At 49.6% G+C, this 16,931-nt stretch overlaps 1 protein-coding gene across 3 annotated transcripts; it reads right to left on the bottom strand.

Annotated features, from left to right (window-relative positions):
• Positions 1-7,889: 7,889 nt before the first annotated feature.
• Positions 7,890-9,912, bottom strand: POU4F1 (POU class 4 homeobox 1). 3 transcript variants are annotated; one of them, XM_069029704.1, is made up of 3 exons: positions 9,790-9,912; positions 8,678-8,939; positions 7,890-8,584 (listed from the first exon to the last, which is right to left on the bottom strand). In XM_069029704.1, the coding sequence occupies exons 1-3, from the start codon at positions 9,910-9,912 to the stop codon at positions 7,890-7,892; spliced, it is 1,080 nt and encodes a 359-aa protein (XP_068885805.1). The 3 variants fall into 3 exon arrangements, with proteins under 3 accessions (XP_068885805.1, XP_068885813.1, XP_068885796.1); XM_069029712.1 differs by having other exon boundaries at positions 7,890-8,580; positions 8,680-8,939; XM_069029695.1 differs by having other exon boundaries at positions 7,890-8,939.
• Positions 9,913-16,931: the final 7,019 nt, after the last annotated feature.

Genomic DNA, 16,931 nt, shown 5'->3' with positions numbered 1-16,931 from the left:
CGACCCTATGCACAGCAGCGCTAGCTGTTTTGAGATTTCCTGGCTTTCACAAATATCTCTTCTTTCAACGCACACACGGCGACGTGTGCTCCTGTGTTTATGTGTGTGCACATTTCAGCATTAGCAGTTGCTAATGAAACTGAAGATTAGGGGGGGAAATACGAAAGCATAATTGCCATAGCTGGTTTTTTATTATAATTATTTTCTTTTTCCCTCATAAGAATACAAAATCCCCTGGGGTAAAGCCTCCTAGAGATTTTCAGTGAGGAGTAAAGCAACGTGAGTAGAGAACTGTAGCTCCCCACCACGCTGAAGTAGCTTGGAATAAAAGTTTCTATCCTGTATGTACATTTGGGGCTTTCTTAGCTATTTCGCCAGTAGCCTCCTCTATTCTTTCGGGAGCCCAGCACATCAGCATAGCAGATTCCTCACACACAATCAATACATTTTGCATAACACGAGTCTCCCTCGCACGCACTCTTCTTCTCTTGCTCCCTCTCTATTCTGCTTCGCCTCTCGTCCGTGGCCGGGGTTTCTACACGGGGCTTTTCTTTTAAGAAATTAGCGACGACGATGGAGAGTCTCAAAAGCAAAACCTGCTTGCTCGGGTCAGAAATTTCTCTGGAGCCCACCACAGCAACCTTTCAAACATGCGGTTCGGTTTCAGACAGACACAGCTTGTCTCTCTCCAGCCTCTCCTCTCACCCCCTCCCCTTCTATTCCTCTTACAGCAGTGCTTTAATAAAGTCACATAAGTGATTGAAATTAACATAAATCATTATTAGTTATTAGGATTTGCTCTAAATTACTCTGTGAATATAACACCAAACCCCATCTGCCACTCCTGCTCTAGTAGCAATAGATTGCAGATAAAATAAATGTCCTTACCCCATTAGAATGTTCCTGTCTCTGTAGCCAAAAGCCAAACAAAAGCAATAAATACAGAGCTTTTTTCTCTCCACTATTCAGCTGTGACTGTTTTCATCAGCTCTTCCTCTAGAAAAGCTCAATAGCTGCCTGAAAATATTGCATTTTATATCACCAAAGGGCGATTAATATTGCATTAACTGTATTTAACATTTTTTAAGCGCGAGTAATCTGAAATGAGTAAGTTTCTGTTACTAAATACAGGGGATGTCAGAGCTGGTGAAAACAGCTTAAAATATCTGTATAAACAGATTATTTGTTTCATACTTTGTATTTTTATAATGTTATGGTATAGTGTGCTCTGTTTGAAGTAGAAGAAGCCATGCTAATGGTCTGTTTAAAGTATTCTGACACTGTCTGGAGACATCCAAGTCTCTGCCTTCATTAAATGTTTATTGTCAACACTTCAGTGAAAAAAAGTCTTGTGTAAGTGAATTTCCACTGCTGGATGCTGTCAACACTTTGTTTTATTCTGATCCGCGTGTACAAAAGTTTGTATACATTATGCTGAAGTGAAGAGAGGCAGAGATTTAGTGAGCTATAATTAGTTACCAAACAAACTTTTGTTAGTAATTCGGTTTATATAATGACCATAATCAAGGGCTAAGTTATGCTTATCGTCTTCTTTCCACACAGCCCGTAAAAAGATGTGCTCATGTTGACTTGCTATCCTCTTGTCAAGGAACACCTTTTTTAAAATAGAGTAAAAAAACAAACAGAAAATCAAACCAAAGGCACACACGCAGATCTTACATCTTTTAGCTCTGCCGCACAATTTTAAATTTCTTTCTTCCACCCGGGCAAGGGATGAAAAACCCCCTCCGCAAGCCGGTGTTTGCAGCATGAGCCGTCTGTCTGCTCCCGCTGCTGGACCCGGGCTCGGGGCGGTTTGTCCCCGCACCGGGACCCGCCCCGTGCTACAGCCCGTGTGAGCGGCAGGGTCGGTCGGCATTCTCACCCAAGGCGGCACTTTGGAGTCTTTTATGGCTCGCTTGTAGAAATCAGTGGGAAGTTACAATTTATCTTCACCATACCAGGGCCGAGTGTCTTTTAAAAAAATTATTAAATTCGTTTTTATATCAAGCCTTTTAAATACTTCAGAGTGATTAACGTCTTACGACAACATTTTTTTAAAAGTAATTCCCCCAACCCCCGACTGCTGATAAATTTTAATTTCATATATATATAAAAAAAGAAGTGTTTAACCACTTTTCCCCCAGAGTTAGAGATGCTTTGGTACACTTAGGTAAGCAGGCTGAAGGAGTTAAAATGCAGTTCAAAGCAGGACGCGTGCTTTCCCAGAGGGGCTGTGACTCCAATTTGGGAAGCAGATTTTGCATGTGCAGCTGTCCCTGGACGACCAGCCACGGCGAGCTCCGGAGCAGGGCTTGGCTGGCGACACGGCCATAAATCCGCACCGTGCAGAGAGCGGGCTCCCTGGCCCCCTCTGCCCGCGGAAACACCGCGCTGAGCCCGCCTCAAAGTTGCATCTTAAACCAGCAGGCGGAAAGGGACTCGGCGCGGGAGAGCGAGCATCCCGCGGCGCCTCCGCCCCCCCGCGAGCAGGAGGCGCGGTGGGGGCCCCGCACCGCCTGCCGCTGCCATCGGTGGTGCGGAAGCAAAGGCGGAAAGTGCGCGCCTGTGCCCGCGGGCGCTGGCTGCCCCGTCCGGCCCTGCCTGCCCCCAGCCGCTGCCCGTCCGCCCGGCGGCGGGGCTGGGGCCCTCCTGTGCAGGCGCTCCTTCTGCTACGGCTGCTTCTTCAAAGATTTATATGTGACATCTTATTTTAAATTAACTTTTGAGCCCTGGGTTTCATTCATCCCTCCACGCACCCACCCACCCGCCGCCTGCCTATCTGTCTTGCTACGATGCGAAGAGACTTGCTTGCAGTTTTACCACCTCGGTCTCATCTCTGGGATCTATATATTCAGCTGACCTATATATTCATCCACTGCTTTTCTCCCAAACCGAGCCTCCTTCAGGTGCGAAGGGGTTGCAAAGGAGGAAAAATAAAAAGCTTTCCAAAAGCGGAAGGGGGAAGGAGGGGAAGGGGGGGTTGGGGGGGGAGCGTCGTGCAGCACGCCTCCCATCAAGCTGTCTTGACAACAATTACTAAAGTTTTTAATTAGCCTCTTGTTATAATTCATTTTATTAATTTTCTAAATCTCAGCCCATGAATTATTAACGGCGGCCCCGTAATTGTGTTTGCAGCGGCGCACGTGATGGCGGCGGCCCCGCCGCGCCGCGGTTCTCCCCGCGTGGGTCCCCTCCGCGCCCCGGCTGGGGAAGGGGCCCGGCGCTGCCCGGGCCCCGCGATTTTATCAACTCTTAAATAACATAATTACCGATAATCAGACCCTCGTCTGGCAGGTGGAAACACGTTCCCAAGCGGATTAGAATTCTGCTGCTGATCTTTTAAAAATCAATTAGGCTTGCCTCCGCTTTGGAATCAGCAGGTAAATATAATAAAGCTTAAAAAAAAAAATAGCGCCGGCTGAAAAGCGAGATATAAATAACTGGAGGGATTTAAAATCGTTTGGGAAATGCCAGAATAACACAGGGCACCACCGGCGCTATCAAGCTTTATGCGCTCTAGTCCGTCAGAGTTAAAATAATTATCTTTCGACAAATCTATTTCTCTTCGGAGGAAAGGGGGAACACGGGGAGGCGGGGAGGGAGGCACATAAACCATAAAGTCAGTGCTGTAGGACACTTCATTCTCCTTCTGGGGAGCCTTTTTACTTGTTGAACCAGGACCGAATTAGTCTTAATATCACAAGAGAGTAAAAATCAATACGACCGTGGCAGTGGGTGTCTGTTACTCACTTATGATGGCCTAATCTAAGTTGAAAGCAAGCGGAGAGCAAGTGTTAGGCAGAAATTCCGGGAGCCAAACCTCGTCTAGCAGACTTAGGACTGGAAAATCACACTAGGAAAGCGGCGAGATGCCTCGCTTGTGGAGAAAAAGACCATTCAAGGGATGACAGCACCGAAACGTTCTCGGCAAGGGGCACAGGCTGGAGTGCAGGAGTCGTCAGAGGTGGCAGCCGCCACCCGGCAGCGGCCTCAGCCCCTGGCACAGAGGGAGTGGGGGGGAATATTTGTATTTTTTTGGTCACTAATGGCTCTTTATGCCAGAGGTTGCCTACTGTTGGGGAATAAATGCGAACACATGTTTTGCCTCTTGGTCTTTTATCTTACTTTTTTTCCTCGGATGCAAAAGTTTTAACAGTCCTTAGGTTAAACCTTATAAATTCTTCTTTCTTTTTTTTGTTTTCTTTCTTTTTCTTTCTTCCTTCCTTTCCTTTTCTTTTCTTTCTTTCTTTCTCTCTCTCTCTTTCTTATTTTCTTCTCTCTCTCTCTCTCTCTCTCTTTTTCTTTCTTTCTTTTTCTTTCTCTCTCCCCCTCACTCGATTTTCTTTCTTTGAGTATTTTAAACGAGGCATTTATTAAAAAGGCCTCACTAGAATTTTGTGGTTTTATGAAGTATTCAGATTCATCTGACGGAAAGCAGGACGTTTTGGTTTTGCACAGTTTCCTACCATGAAAAATAGGGAACTCTGCAAAGCTTTTATTTTCACCATCTGTTTTATTAACATATTGGTTTTTTCTTCGTACTCGATAAAGATTGTACTTATTACAAAACAAACTCCTCAATTTTTCAATACATACATCGGCCATTACTGAATGATACAAATCTGGTATCAATTTCAACATTTCAATCATTTGGGGCAGATGAAAAAGAAAACCCAACATTTGTAATTATTTTTATTTGTTCATTCCTGACTCTCCAAAAAAATGATATCCGGTAATACTTTTCTATAAAATAATATTTTTACAAATGCATTTATTAAAAATTCTGATGACATTTCAAGTTAATAACAACAGAAACAAGTCAATTTCCGGTGGACGAGATCTATGGTTTTTTTTAAAAATACCTTTAGTGCTTATTTTTTAACATCAACAGTTGTTTAAAATCACAGCTTTTTTGAACGTATTATTCTTTTCTGAACATCACGTGTCTTGATTCACAGATTTACCGGCAAAATTAAAAAGATTTGGCTAAAATATGTCTACAGAAGAAATAATCCCAGCTATTAAGTAACTTTTTACATTTGGCATCTGATCTAGTCACAGGTCATCAGAAAATAGAAAGAGGTTCTTTGATCACTTGAAGCAGTAGGTGGCATCCTATACGTTCCTAATGAACAATTGCATTCACAACATAAGGAGAGATCAGTTTAGGATTTTCATATTTATTAACCCAAAATAAAAATAAAGTATCTTGTTACATAATTAAGTGCAATTAGGCCAGTCAGAACAACATATAAACCTGAAACCACCCAAGCTTTTCTTCTTTATACATATTTTGTAGGTGCATAATCCTTTCCAGCACTCTGAAAAGAAATACTTCAGAAGTCCTTTTTAAAATTTTACTTTGATTTATATTCTGCAGTTATAGAATAAACTTCAAGAAACACACGCAGCTAATATATAGTTAATTTATTCGGAGCACCGATTTTCACATAAGAGCTATCTCAAAGTAATGATTTCTGGATTTAGCAGAAAAATACATCTCTCACTATTTTCTTTTTGGTAGAATTAGTCTTATCGTCTAACGGCCATACCTTGAATTTACCAGCCGTGTCTCGGAAATATTTTTCTTTTTTTTAAATGCACCCAATAATAATGATAACTATTCTGTTTTCACGTTTGTTTTATTTGTAAGTATGCTGGGACACATCTCCCTGTTGTATTTTGGCGTACAGAAATATTTCTGATATAAATTAAAGTAATAGAGTAAAGACACAACCAAGGAGAAAGCTCAGCAAACATACATGGACAGGTAGATTATTCAGTGAGACATTTCAGGATCCACACGTGGTTGCAGTTTGTAACCTTTTTGTTGTTGTTGTTGTTTTGTGCATTAAAGAAAATATTTACAATCGTCTTTCTTATCTTTTTTTCCTCTTTTTTTTTTTTCTTTTTTTTTCCTCTTTTAAATCTAAATACAAGAACGTGACAAGAACGTTTGTGTTTTCGGTGAAAACAGGCAGTTAAACTGTGAAATTACACCATCCACAAAAGATTCTACCAGAAGCTAGTCTATTTAGTGCTCAGTTTCAAAATGCATAGAATGTTTGCGCTGCAAACAATGATACACAAAATAATAATAATAATAATATTAATAATAAAATAAATAGATAAATAAATAGATAAATAAATAAATAATATCGAGACTTTATCACGGATCTTTCTAAGCCTTTTTTTTCCTCTTTTCTTTTCCTTTTCTTTCTTTCCCTTTTTTTTTTTTTTTTTTTTTTTTCCAGGTCGTGTCATGCATAATTTCAGTCTATTATTTGTTTTTATTTAAACAGAATGGTATTTTCTTTTCTGAAATTCTTTTTTTTATTTGAAAGCCTCAGCAGTCTCTCGGCAAGAGCCAGAGTCAGAGATGCCTTCTGCACGTCGCTGCCCTTTTTACCTAACAAGCCCTGATAATTTTGTTTGTTTGTTTGTTTTCAATCCGCGAGACATGTAACAGACCTTGACGATTATTAGCAATACCAGCATCGTTATTACGGAATAACATCATCACTTCCAATCCAGGAGACTGTGATAGTGCAAATTGAACCCCACACATCCCTCCCAAAAGCCACCCTCTACATAACGTTTATTATTTACAATAAACGACTTTTAAGCCCAAATGGTTTTTTGTCTTGTGTTTGTTCCCAACATGCACACCCCTCAGAAACAAATGTCATTTCAGACCCATCACCAGTGATTTCTTTTGCCTACCGGGTGCAATAACCTCCAGCCCTCGGAGGAAACCAAGAGAGGACCTTAACCTAAATCCAGCAGATTTGGTGGGGATCCGGGGGGGCATACGGTTGGGAGCAGCGGGGAGGGAGGGAGGAGAAAGAACGTAGTTAACCACGAGCCTTAATGAATCTGAACATAATCTTTTGGAGAGCATCCCCGCTCTGGCAGGTTTGGCATCTGCCTCCAGATGCATCTCTGCAGAGAGAGGGACCTGTCTTTGGACACAGCTGGAAACGCAAACCACGCAGGCGAGGGAGGAGAAACAAAGGGGTTGTGGAGTAACTTTTTTTTTTTTTTTTCCTTTTTTCCTTGAGCTAGCTAGGATTATTGAGGCAACAACGGAGAGCAAAGGGACTGCTCCCTAGCCTAGGGGGGCCGCTCCCCCGGTCCCGGCCCTTGCCCCGCTCGCACCGTTCCCCCGGCACAGACAAGACCCATGGCCAAAGCCTCGCGCAAAACCGCGTTCGAGGGAAAATCAAAAACAACAACAGAAAAAAAAAAACACAACAAAAACCTAAAACAAACAAAAAACCCAAGCCAACCAAAGAAAAAGTTCCCCCGCACCAAACCACCGCTGTCCTTATTCATTACCAAGCCAGGGGAAAAAAAAGAAAAGCAGAAAGTAATGAAAAGAGACCCAAACCAAACGTAGCATCATCATCACCGACAATTTCGCCTTCCGGGTTTGTTGGTCGGTTTTGTTTTCCTTCGGAAAATTGTGACTTAGGTTTCTCGGTTTGTGGTTGTTGCTGTCACGGTATTTATTGGTGGGTGTCTGTGTGTGTTTACGCTTTAAGTTGCTCTTTCTCCCGCTTTCTGTCGGGGGGTGGGGGGCAGAGAGGGGATAGGGCCACGGAAGTGACCCCCATGGGCTTCTAGAGCGTTTTTACCTCCTCTCTCCTCCTTCTTCTCGTTGGTGTCCCGGTGTCTTTTTTGTTTTAATAATTGATAGCGCACCCCCCCACACGCACGCCCCCCCTCTCCCCGAGTAGTTCGCGTTTAATTTCTACATCGTCCCTTGGTCCCCAGGAGCCTCCCACGGCGTCTCAGGCGACGGTGGCGGTGCGTGGGCGTCCCCCGCGGCCCCGGCCCGGCCCCCCCCGTGCCCCCGGTGCCGGGGCCGCCCCTCCCGCCCGCCCCTAGTAGGTGGCGGAAAATTTCATCCGTTTCTGCTTCTGTCTCTGGTTGCAAAACCAAACCCGCACCACATTCTTTTTGAGGTCCAATTTCTCGGCGATGGCGGCGATCTTCTCGGAGGAGGGCCGGGGCTGGACGGCGAAGTACGCCTCCAGTGAGCGCTTTTCCGGGGCGGCGATGGAAGTCCGCTTGCGCTTCTTCTCGCCCCCGTTGAAGAGCTCGGGCTTGTTCATTTTTTCCCTCTGGGCACCCTCGGCCTCCTCCAGCCAGGCCTGCAGGATGGGCTTGAGGGCGATCATGTTGTTGTGGGAGAGGGTGAGGGACTCGAAGCGGCAGATGGTGCTCTGGCTGAGGGAGCCCACCCCCGGGATCTTCAGGTTGGCCAGCGCCGAGCCCACGTCGGCCTGGGTCACCCCCAGCTTGATGCGGCGCTGCTTGAAGCGCTCGGCGAAGGCCTCCAGCTCTCGCGGGTCCGTGTCCGAGTCGCAGATGGAGGCCAGGCCGGCCGCTCCCACCACCGCCGCCGCCGAGGCCACCTGCCCCGCGGCGCCGTGGTGCGCGGCCACCAGCCCGGGGTGCGGCAGCCCCGACGGCATGTTCATGGCGGCCGGGTGCGAGAGGTGGCCCAGGCCGTGCATGTGCGAGTGCGGGTGGGCCGAGGTGGAGATGAGGCCGCCGCCGCCCCCGCCGCCGCCGCCGCCAGCCCCGCCGCCGCCGGCCCCTCCGCCGCCGCCTCCCGCCCCGTCGTGGCCGCCGCCGCCGCCCCCTCCGCCGCCGCCTCCGCCGGGCATGAGGGCAAGGGAGGGGGAGGTGATGTGGTCGAGGAGGTCGCCGGGCTCCAGCGCCTGGTGATGGTGGTGGTGGTGGTGGTGGTGGTGCGCCAGGGGCACGGTGGAGGTGGAGGTGCAGGGCACACTGTTCATGGTGTGGTACGTGGCGTCGGGCTTGAACGGGTGGCTCTTGCCCTGCGAGACGGCGATGTCGACGGCGGCCAGAGCCTCGGCCCGCGCCAGCAGGGTCTCATCGAGGCTGGCGAAGATATTGCTCTGCAGCTGCAGGAGACACAAAACAGAGCGGGGTGCGGGGAGAGGAGGGCAAGGGGGCAGAAAGGGGGCAAAGTGCGGAGGGGGAAGGGAACGGGCGGGGAGACAGCGTGGGGTTGCAGGAGCGCCGTGGAAAAGGAGGGGGAAAGTCGAGGGAGGGGAGAGAGAGGTGGGCAAAGTTGGGGTGATGGCCGAGAAGCCGGCAGTAGGATCAGCGTGTAAGGGAGTACGGGATCGGGGGGAAGAGCCGAGAGATTGAGGGAAGCGTGGTATAGCAGGCGACAGCCCGGGGAAGTGAGGGGAAACAGGGGGATGGGGTAGAATAATGGGGGGATGGGAGGGGGAAGAAGCGAGAAGAGGGAGCAAAACAGGAAAAGAGGTGAAGAGTAGAAAGGTAAGGAAGCAAGGGGGGATCGGAAAAGGAGTGAAGGAAGGAGTGAAAGGAACAAATAAATTAATAAATTAAAAGGGGGGAAATGGAACGAAAGGAGAAGAGAAAGGAGGAGAAGAAATGGATCTGTAACTCTCAGCTGGGGAATTGTGTCAAACACAAGAGCACATAAAACGCATTCCTTTTCAGAGGCCGAGTCATAAAAATTAATACAGAAAGTGGATGAAGTCGGAGACTCGTGTGAACACCGCTTTCAAAAAAGATCACAGGCACTCAGATGATTGCAGAGGAAGACATGAAAAAAACATTAAGCGCCGCTTGTCAAAATGTGCCTCGCAGCGGTTTTTTTATTAATGCACATACACATACATGCAGTATACAGAAAAGAGAGAGAGAAAGAAAGAAAAGTGTGTGTGTGTGTGTAAGGGAGAGAAAGAAAGAAGAGAGCTGCAGCTGTCTGTCCCTTACCGGTGGAGTTGGTAGACATGCTCTTCTTATTGCTTCCGAGCTGGAGTGTAGAGAGGGGTATTTGTGCTCAGGTAGGGTGGGATGCATGGCAAAATGAGGCTGTTTGCTGTTCATGGACATCATCTTGAAGGCTTGGCATGTAAATCCACAAACACTCCTAAAGTCGGGGGAAAAGTGCTCTCCGGGCTCTCTCCTCCCACTGGGGGAAGCCGCTGACAGCGGCGGGTGGCGGTGGCGGAGCCGGTGGTGGCGGCGGTGCCGCAGCGAACCCTGCCCCCGCCGCTGCCGCGGTGGCCGAGGCTGGGCTGGGTAGGCGAGCGGGCGGCAAGGCTCCCTCCGGCCCCCACCGTCTCCCTCGCTCCCTCCCTCACTCAGTTCTCTGCCTGCCGCTGCCCGGCGCCGGGCGCGCTGCGCTGCGCTCTGCCCGCACCTGAGCCCCGCATCCCGTGGCTACCGCCGGGCGGGCTCTCGCGAGAGCGCGGCGGCTCCGGCTTTGACAGACATCAGCTGTCTCCCCCCCTTCCTCCTCCTCCTCCTCCTCCTCCTCCTTCTTCTCCTCCTCCTCCTTTTCCTCCCGCCGCCCCCGGTCCTTGCCTCCCCGCGCCTTGTTGCATCTCCCGCAGCCCTCACCCGTCTCGCCGGGGCGGCGGCGGCAGGGCCACTCTTATAGCGAGCGGCACCGAGCACCGGGCGGCTGCGGCACCTGTGGCTGCCACACGTGCGCGCTGCGCGGCCGCCAGCGCGGCCCGGGGCGCCCCGATGGGGCGGGGATGGGCGGGGTGCGGGGCTGGGCGCCCCTTCCCTGCCCTCGGAGCGGCGGACGGAACCGGCCCGACCCTGGGCAATGAAGCACAAAGGTGCGCTGCCCCTCCGCGCCGCGGAGCCCCGCCACAGAAAGGGGCGTCCTCCGGCCGCTGCCCACTCCTGCCGCGAATTGTACACCGGCTCCTGGAGAAGACCTGCGGCGGCAGACATTTGTTTGAACCACTCAGAGGCTATTGTTTTCCCTGTAATTTAATTTTCCCCCACCCCGTGTAGTTTTATTGCACGTATAGCTGTGCCAGGCGCGGCAGGTGACAGCCGCTGCGCCCACGCGGGGCGTGTGTTGTGCGTGTGCGCTCTGCTCGGGCAGCGCCGCGGAGGTCAGACTCTGCATCTCCTCCTGCTGCCCAACCCCAACTCCTGCTCCGTGCGAAAAGCCAGGTTGCACTGGAGTGGCCTGAAGCAGAAAGCAGAAAACAATCAAAACCAGTCTTTCTTTTCTTTCTTTTCTTCCTTTCCTTTCCTTTCCTTTCCTTTCCTTTCCTTTCCTTTCCTTTCCTTTCCTTTCCTTTCCTTTCCTTTCCTTTCCTTTCCTTTCCTTTCCTTTCCTTTCCTTTCCTTTCCTTTCCTTTCCTTTCCTTTCCTTTCCTTTCCTTTCCTTTCCTTTCCTTTCCTTTCCTTTCCTTTCCTTTCCTTTCCTTTCCTTTCCTTTCCTTTCCTTTCCTTTCCTTTCCTTTCCTTTCCTTTCCTTTCCTTTCCTTTCCTTTCCTTTCCTTTCCTTTCCTTTCCTTTCCTTTCCTTTCCTTTCCTTTCCTTTCCTCTCCTTTCCTCTCCTTTCCTTTCCTTTCTTCTCTTCCTTCCTTCCTTCCTTCCTTCCTTCCTTCCTTCCTTCCTTCCTTCCTTCCTTCCTTCCTTCCTTCCTTCCTTCCTTCCTTCCTTCCTTCCTTCCTTCCTTCCTTCCTTCCTTCCTTCCTTCCTTCCTTCCTTCTCTGTTTCATACTCTTCTTTCCCTCCATTTTCTGTGGTTTATCCTTAGAATACTCTTGCCTTTGAGTCAAACAGTTAAGGAGTGACACTGTTGGTGTTATGAGTGATTTGGGATTTCTAGAGTTTTAGAGTAGATTCTATTTTTTCTTGTTGCTTACGAAGTCGAAGGCAAAACTATGGAAGGAGTGAATCTGCTACTGTGCCTGTGAGATTAGTATGAATCCTTAGCCAACGGCCCAAAGTGAATCCTGTCCCTTGGGGCACGCTGGAGCCGTCCCTCGGTGACCGACCAGATGCTGCCTTGTTTGTTTCAGCAGGGCTGCAGGCAAGCAGGCAGCAGGGAGAGGCAGTGGGGTGTTTGGATCAGGGATGTGACAGCCTGGGAGTGCATCGGAATTGTTCTGTTTCTCCTGAACGCCTCTTATTTATGCGCATAAACACAGCCGAAAGGTCACGCAGGAAAACACACACGCGCACACATAGCACCACCACAACCCCAAGTGAAGTCCACATTTGTCTTCATAAGCCTTTCCCTAGCTCCCCAGCCAGTCCAGGAGGAAGGAGGGAACGTCTGCCAATTACTTGTGCGAGAGGGAGCCAGGTCTCCATCCATTACCGTGTCCCCTGGGGTGGCGGAATGCAACTTCATCTCTGAAGGGGGTGAACTTGAAACTGGGCTTGGGCTCTCCTTATTTATCGAAATCATTGTATCAGAATCCACAAATCATACTTTATGTGTATTTATTGACTTTTTTTTTTTAAGCCATGAGTTACTCTAGCTACTTCTCAGCTACCATGCATTGTAAAGGAAAACTCTCCTGAGGAAGGGATGGGGAGGAGGAAGGAAGTGGGAGAGATCACAAATTTTCTCCAAAGTTGCTGAAAAGCACCCGGCTCCAGGAGCAAGGCCCGAGCCGAGCAGGCTGCCTTTCCCGACCACGGCGAGATCCAGCCCACAGCCGCGGTGCTGCTGGGCTGAGCCCGGCTAGGCAGGGAGGCGGGTAACCGGGACCACGTCTTCGTCCTGTGGAGGAAGGCGTGGGATGCTGTTCCTCCTGGGATGCATGGGTGCTTATCCGTGTGCCTCTCCACGAACCCCACTCTCCAGGATGCTGTCCGGCCAAGTTCATCAGGTTTCCCTAAGGAAAACGCTGAGAGAAGGGAAAATGATGCAAGCGGTGGCAAAGGCAGCGGAGAGGAGGGTTTCTGGGGTAAGCGGTGACCTGCCTTCCGGCCCACATACCACCGGGCACTTGCTTTGCCTGTGGGGCCGCGTCTTTAACTTCTGAGCTGTCAGGGGCTGGGGTCGGGGCAGCGGGGGCAAGCAGGAAGTGCAGACAGGCAGGGCAGGCAGCCACCAGAGGAATGGGAACATACGGCTATGGCAGGTGCTGCTGGGCAAGACTTTCTCCTTGGCTGTAGGAACACCAACCCCCACTGGCACTTTTAAAATGACCCCTTCTGTTCACGGGCTTATTTTTTGGGGCCAAAAAGACAGAGAATTCAGCCCTTCTCCCACCTCCGCCCTCGGCGCCAGCCGAAGGCTGAGGAGGTGAGGACTTTTAGAAGTTCTAAGCGTCCCACCTCCAAGGTGTCTTCTGAACGCTGGGATGGGGGTGGGCACGCCGTCTCTGCAGCTTGCGGTGTGCATCCTACTGGACTCTCCTCGGGGGCGAAGCAGTCCCGCCCGGCTGGAGACACACCCCCTGTCAGGGGCTCTTCGCTCCATCACTGAAACTTCCCGGTCGCGGCCGCCCGAGGGACGGGGGGGACGGCGTGCGGGGGAGCGAAGCCTCCGGACTCCGAAGAAGAGGCGGGCTGCTCCTGGGGCTCCTGGGGAGGCTGCTGCCGGCCCCGGCCCGCTCCCCTCTGCTTCCCCGGAGGCAGAAGCCTCCGTAAGGAGTTACAGCCAAGTCTTCCCTCCGTCTGGTCTTTCAGGAGAAGGGAGGAGAAGGACAAGAGGGGTTTTTTTGGAGCAGCGTTTGGTCTGTCACTTATCAAGTCCCGGAGGAAAAACTTTTCTTCGCAGTTCTTGGGACATTTTTTTTTTTTTTTTTTTTTTTTTTTTTAAGAGCTAAAGCGGTAACTTTACGCTAACTTTTAAAGCAACGCTAAAAATTACAACCTGACCGCAACTCCCGCTCCTGCGGTGCTGCAACTGGTCCCGGCGCCGCCGCTGCCCTGCCCTTCGCCACACCGAGTGCAGGGGCTGCTGCCCGAAGGGGTTCCCCGGGCCCGCCGGGAACCAGCACCCCTTGTCACCAGCCCCTGGCGGCCCCCCTCTTCCTGCCACACACTGCCAGCTCCCGGGGCAGACGGCTTCAGCGAGGCTCAGAATCGCGCGGGCCTAGTAATAGATTTTATCTTAATGTTCGCTGTTATTTCTATTCCTCGTGGGTACGTCCAGCCTCATGAATACTGATGGCAATAAACTCGCAGGCTTCGAGTTCATTGGCGACACGACCATGCTGTAGCCCTACGTTTAAGGCCCGAGATGCTTAATAAAGCCAGGGAGGCGCGCACACACACACACATATGTATATGTATATGTATATATATGTATGTATGTATATATATACACATTTACTTGTCTCCCGTAGTTTTCTCCGGCTTCAAATGCAAGAAAGAAATGCAGAATTCCTTAATTGACTGACTGCCTATCTCGAGAAAGCAATAAAGTAACCCCTTATTCCCACAGTGAAACGATTTATAAATTAATTACTGTAACCCATTGTATTTGATTTCTCTTTTTAGGATTCCCCAAAGATGAATATACTAAAGCTTATGATATTAACCATTAATGTCTTATCATAGTTTGCTATATATCCCGACTTAAGAAAAAATAGCTAATGTGGATCTCACTGCTCCCTCTAAACCTTCTGGATATTTTCATCTCAGCAAATGTTAGCTTTACATTTTGTAGTCGCGGTATTTGTCCTACCCTGAGTGTCACTGGGAGCACTGAGACAAAACCTACAGTACATATGTTATTTGGTGAAGTTCACAGAAAGTCAATATCCCATTTAAAGTAAAAGCTATTCTCCCTTTAAATGATCAAAATTAACCTTCAGAATTAAAAAAAACAAAACCCACAACAAAACAGAACCAACCCTTTGGGTGAATGCACAAAAAGTATTTCCTTGTCCTAATGAGGACTTTCCTTACATCAGCAAAGACCTGCTAATTACTGATGTACAAGCCGCAATAATTGCTTTTGCAACCAAAGTGTAGAATGTTGTCATATTAAAAATTGAAACGCTTGATGGTAATTTAAGTCCCAAGGTAATTCACAACGTCCCCTTTCGGGAAAGGAAGGAGACCGGAGCAGCTAGGCTGGTAGAGGTCCGGTGGAAAACACCACAGGTCCTGTTGGTAGTAAAGTTTCTCGCTCTTTCTTTCAAGTGATGCGGAGGAATTAAAAAGCACACCGAGAAGCCCCTCCAGCAAAACACCTCCCAGACCCTGCTTCCTTTCCCCCCCGCTCCGTGGGCAAACCGGCTGCTGCCTTTCACCCGCGTCTACGATCGCTCGCGCTGCAAGGACGCCACGTTTCGATGGGGTAGCCAGAAAACGCAGCCTTCCTTCCCCCGAGGGAGGCAAGAGGAGGGCTCCGCGGGGGCAGGGATCGGTCGCCAGCCGCGTCCCACAGCACTCTGGGGTCCGCTCCGCTGCCAAAACAGGGAGAGGAGCGCTCGGCTCCCCCCGCCCCCCCGTGCGAATCAAAGCACCTTCCGAGGGGCTGGGAAGTAGTTGCCTTGTCATGTAACACATTGCCCTGATTTATTATAAAATTTTAACGAAATCATGCATATTTTAACAGCCTTTAATCACTGCATGAAAATTTAATTCATGAACTGTAGCGCGTTTAAATAAATGAAGTGTTAATTCATTAGGATTAATTAATTTGTTAAAGGATTGTGTGCAAGGTTAAGGTGGAAGAAAAACTCTTTGTTAGTTTCGAGTCTTAATCACCGGGTTTTGTTAACAGTGAAGGTGGGGAAAAAACCGCAATGAGGGTTTGCGTGGAGCGGGGGAGCCCGGGGAGGACAGCACCGGGGGAGGAGCGAGCCCGCAGCCCACGGACGGGGGACACCTCGGCCTCCCCCAGCCTTTTTTCCGAGCTGGGGACCGTAATCCTGCTCGAGCAGGTGGAAGTCGAGTCCCGGGCGGGAAGGGATGGGCCAGGCGCATCCCCACGACACCCTCTGGGCAGGGCATACGGGCTCCGTGCCGCTTTCCTGGCTGGCAGCCAGCGCAAACACTTCTCTCCCTAAAATCTGGCGACAGCTCTAAAGCGGCCGCGATAAAAAGCATCCCCGACACCGTTTTCTGTAAGATGCGTGTGGCCGCGGAGCCGCCCAGCCCTGCAGCTGGTCCCCACTGCTTTCCCAGGCATGCTACTAAGGGGAGAGTGACTCGGGAAAGGGACAGGGACTCCTCTCATCCGGCCCCTGGGTTCCCCCGGGACTTTCTGCCGGCTTGGAACCCGATGGCCCCAAGAGCATTAGGTAGGAGCAGCTTGGCTACTTGTCTGCTTAGCCTCCCTGAAAACCAGCAGACAGCACCCACACAGCCTGTAAGAGCTTTAGAGAGGAGATAACGCTTTCTACTGAGAAAAGCTGAAAAAACTAGGAATACTCAACTTCATTTGTTTTACAGCCCAGTTCCATTCTCCCCTGTTCTCTCACTACATTCACAGCTGTCAAAGCACACATAAGCTTTCCCCTCTGCCAGCTGTGCTTTTTCCTCCACCCTTCAGCTAATGAAGATGCTTTTCCAGTTAGAACTGAGGGACACTGAGGCAACAACTCAACGCTAGGCCACAAATGCAGGATAGACAGACCACCCGTTTAGGCCAGGCCTGACAAGCAGGTGGCTCATCACAGCAGTAGAGGACTGCTGCAAGGGATCAAGGCACAGGGAGGGCTGGACCTGGATTAGTAGCCAGAGAGGCAATTCTTGGAATAACCACGAACCCCTATATTGAGTTACCTCAGAGCTGCTTTTCCCTGATCCAAACCTGGGAAGGAAGAAGCATATAAGCCTTAGTCCATTTACATGGGGATGGCCTTATGCCAAAAAGTAGCAAGGAAGGAGTGTCCATGGAGTGCAAAACTTTAACCATAACCACAGAACAAAAGAGGTGTGTAAGGACTGTATTTCAAGCCTACAGCTGCTGGGAGTCAGAGGCATGACTTGGATGCTGTGCAAGAATTAGGACCAGACTCAGTCAGTTTAAACTGCCTTGAAAGGGCATTATTGGTTGATGGAAACAGTTGTGAAATAAAGAAGGTTGAAGGATGGGAGACCAAGTTAGCACACCTTGTACTGCATATACAAGCTATGCATTGTCCCCCTTCCCCCATTTTAAAGGTATTTTCAGAAGAGACAAT

This window comes from Aphelocoma coerulescens, chromosome 1 (genome assembly GCF_041296385.1).
Source record: "Aphelocoma coerulescens isolate FSJ_1873_10779 chromosome 1, UR_Acoe_1.0, whole genome shotgun sequence".
NCBI lineage: Eukaryota > Metazoa > Chordata > Aves > Passeriformes > Corvidae > Aphelocoma > Aphelocoma coerulescens.
This window is presented reverse-complemented; position numbering and strand designations above follow the sequence as displayed.

Coding starts and splice junctions, on each gene's coding strand:
- POU4F1 (XM_069029695.1), bottom strand. CDS start 9,912: ATGATGTCCATGAACAGCAAACAGCCTCATTTTGCCATGCATCCCACC. Junction 8,940..9,789: donor CATGTCTACCAACTCCACCG/GTAAGGGACAGA, acceptor TGTCTCCTGCAG/CTGCAGAGCAATATCTTCGC.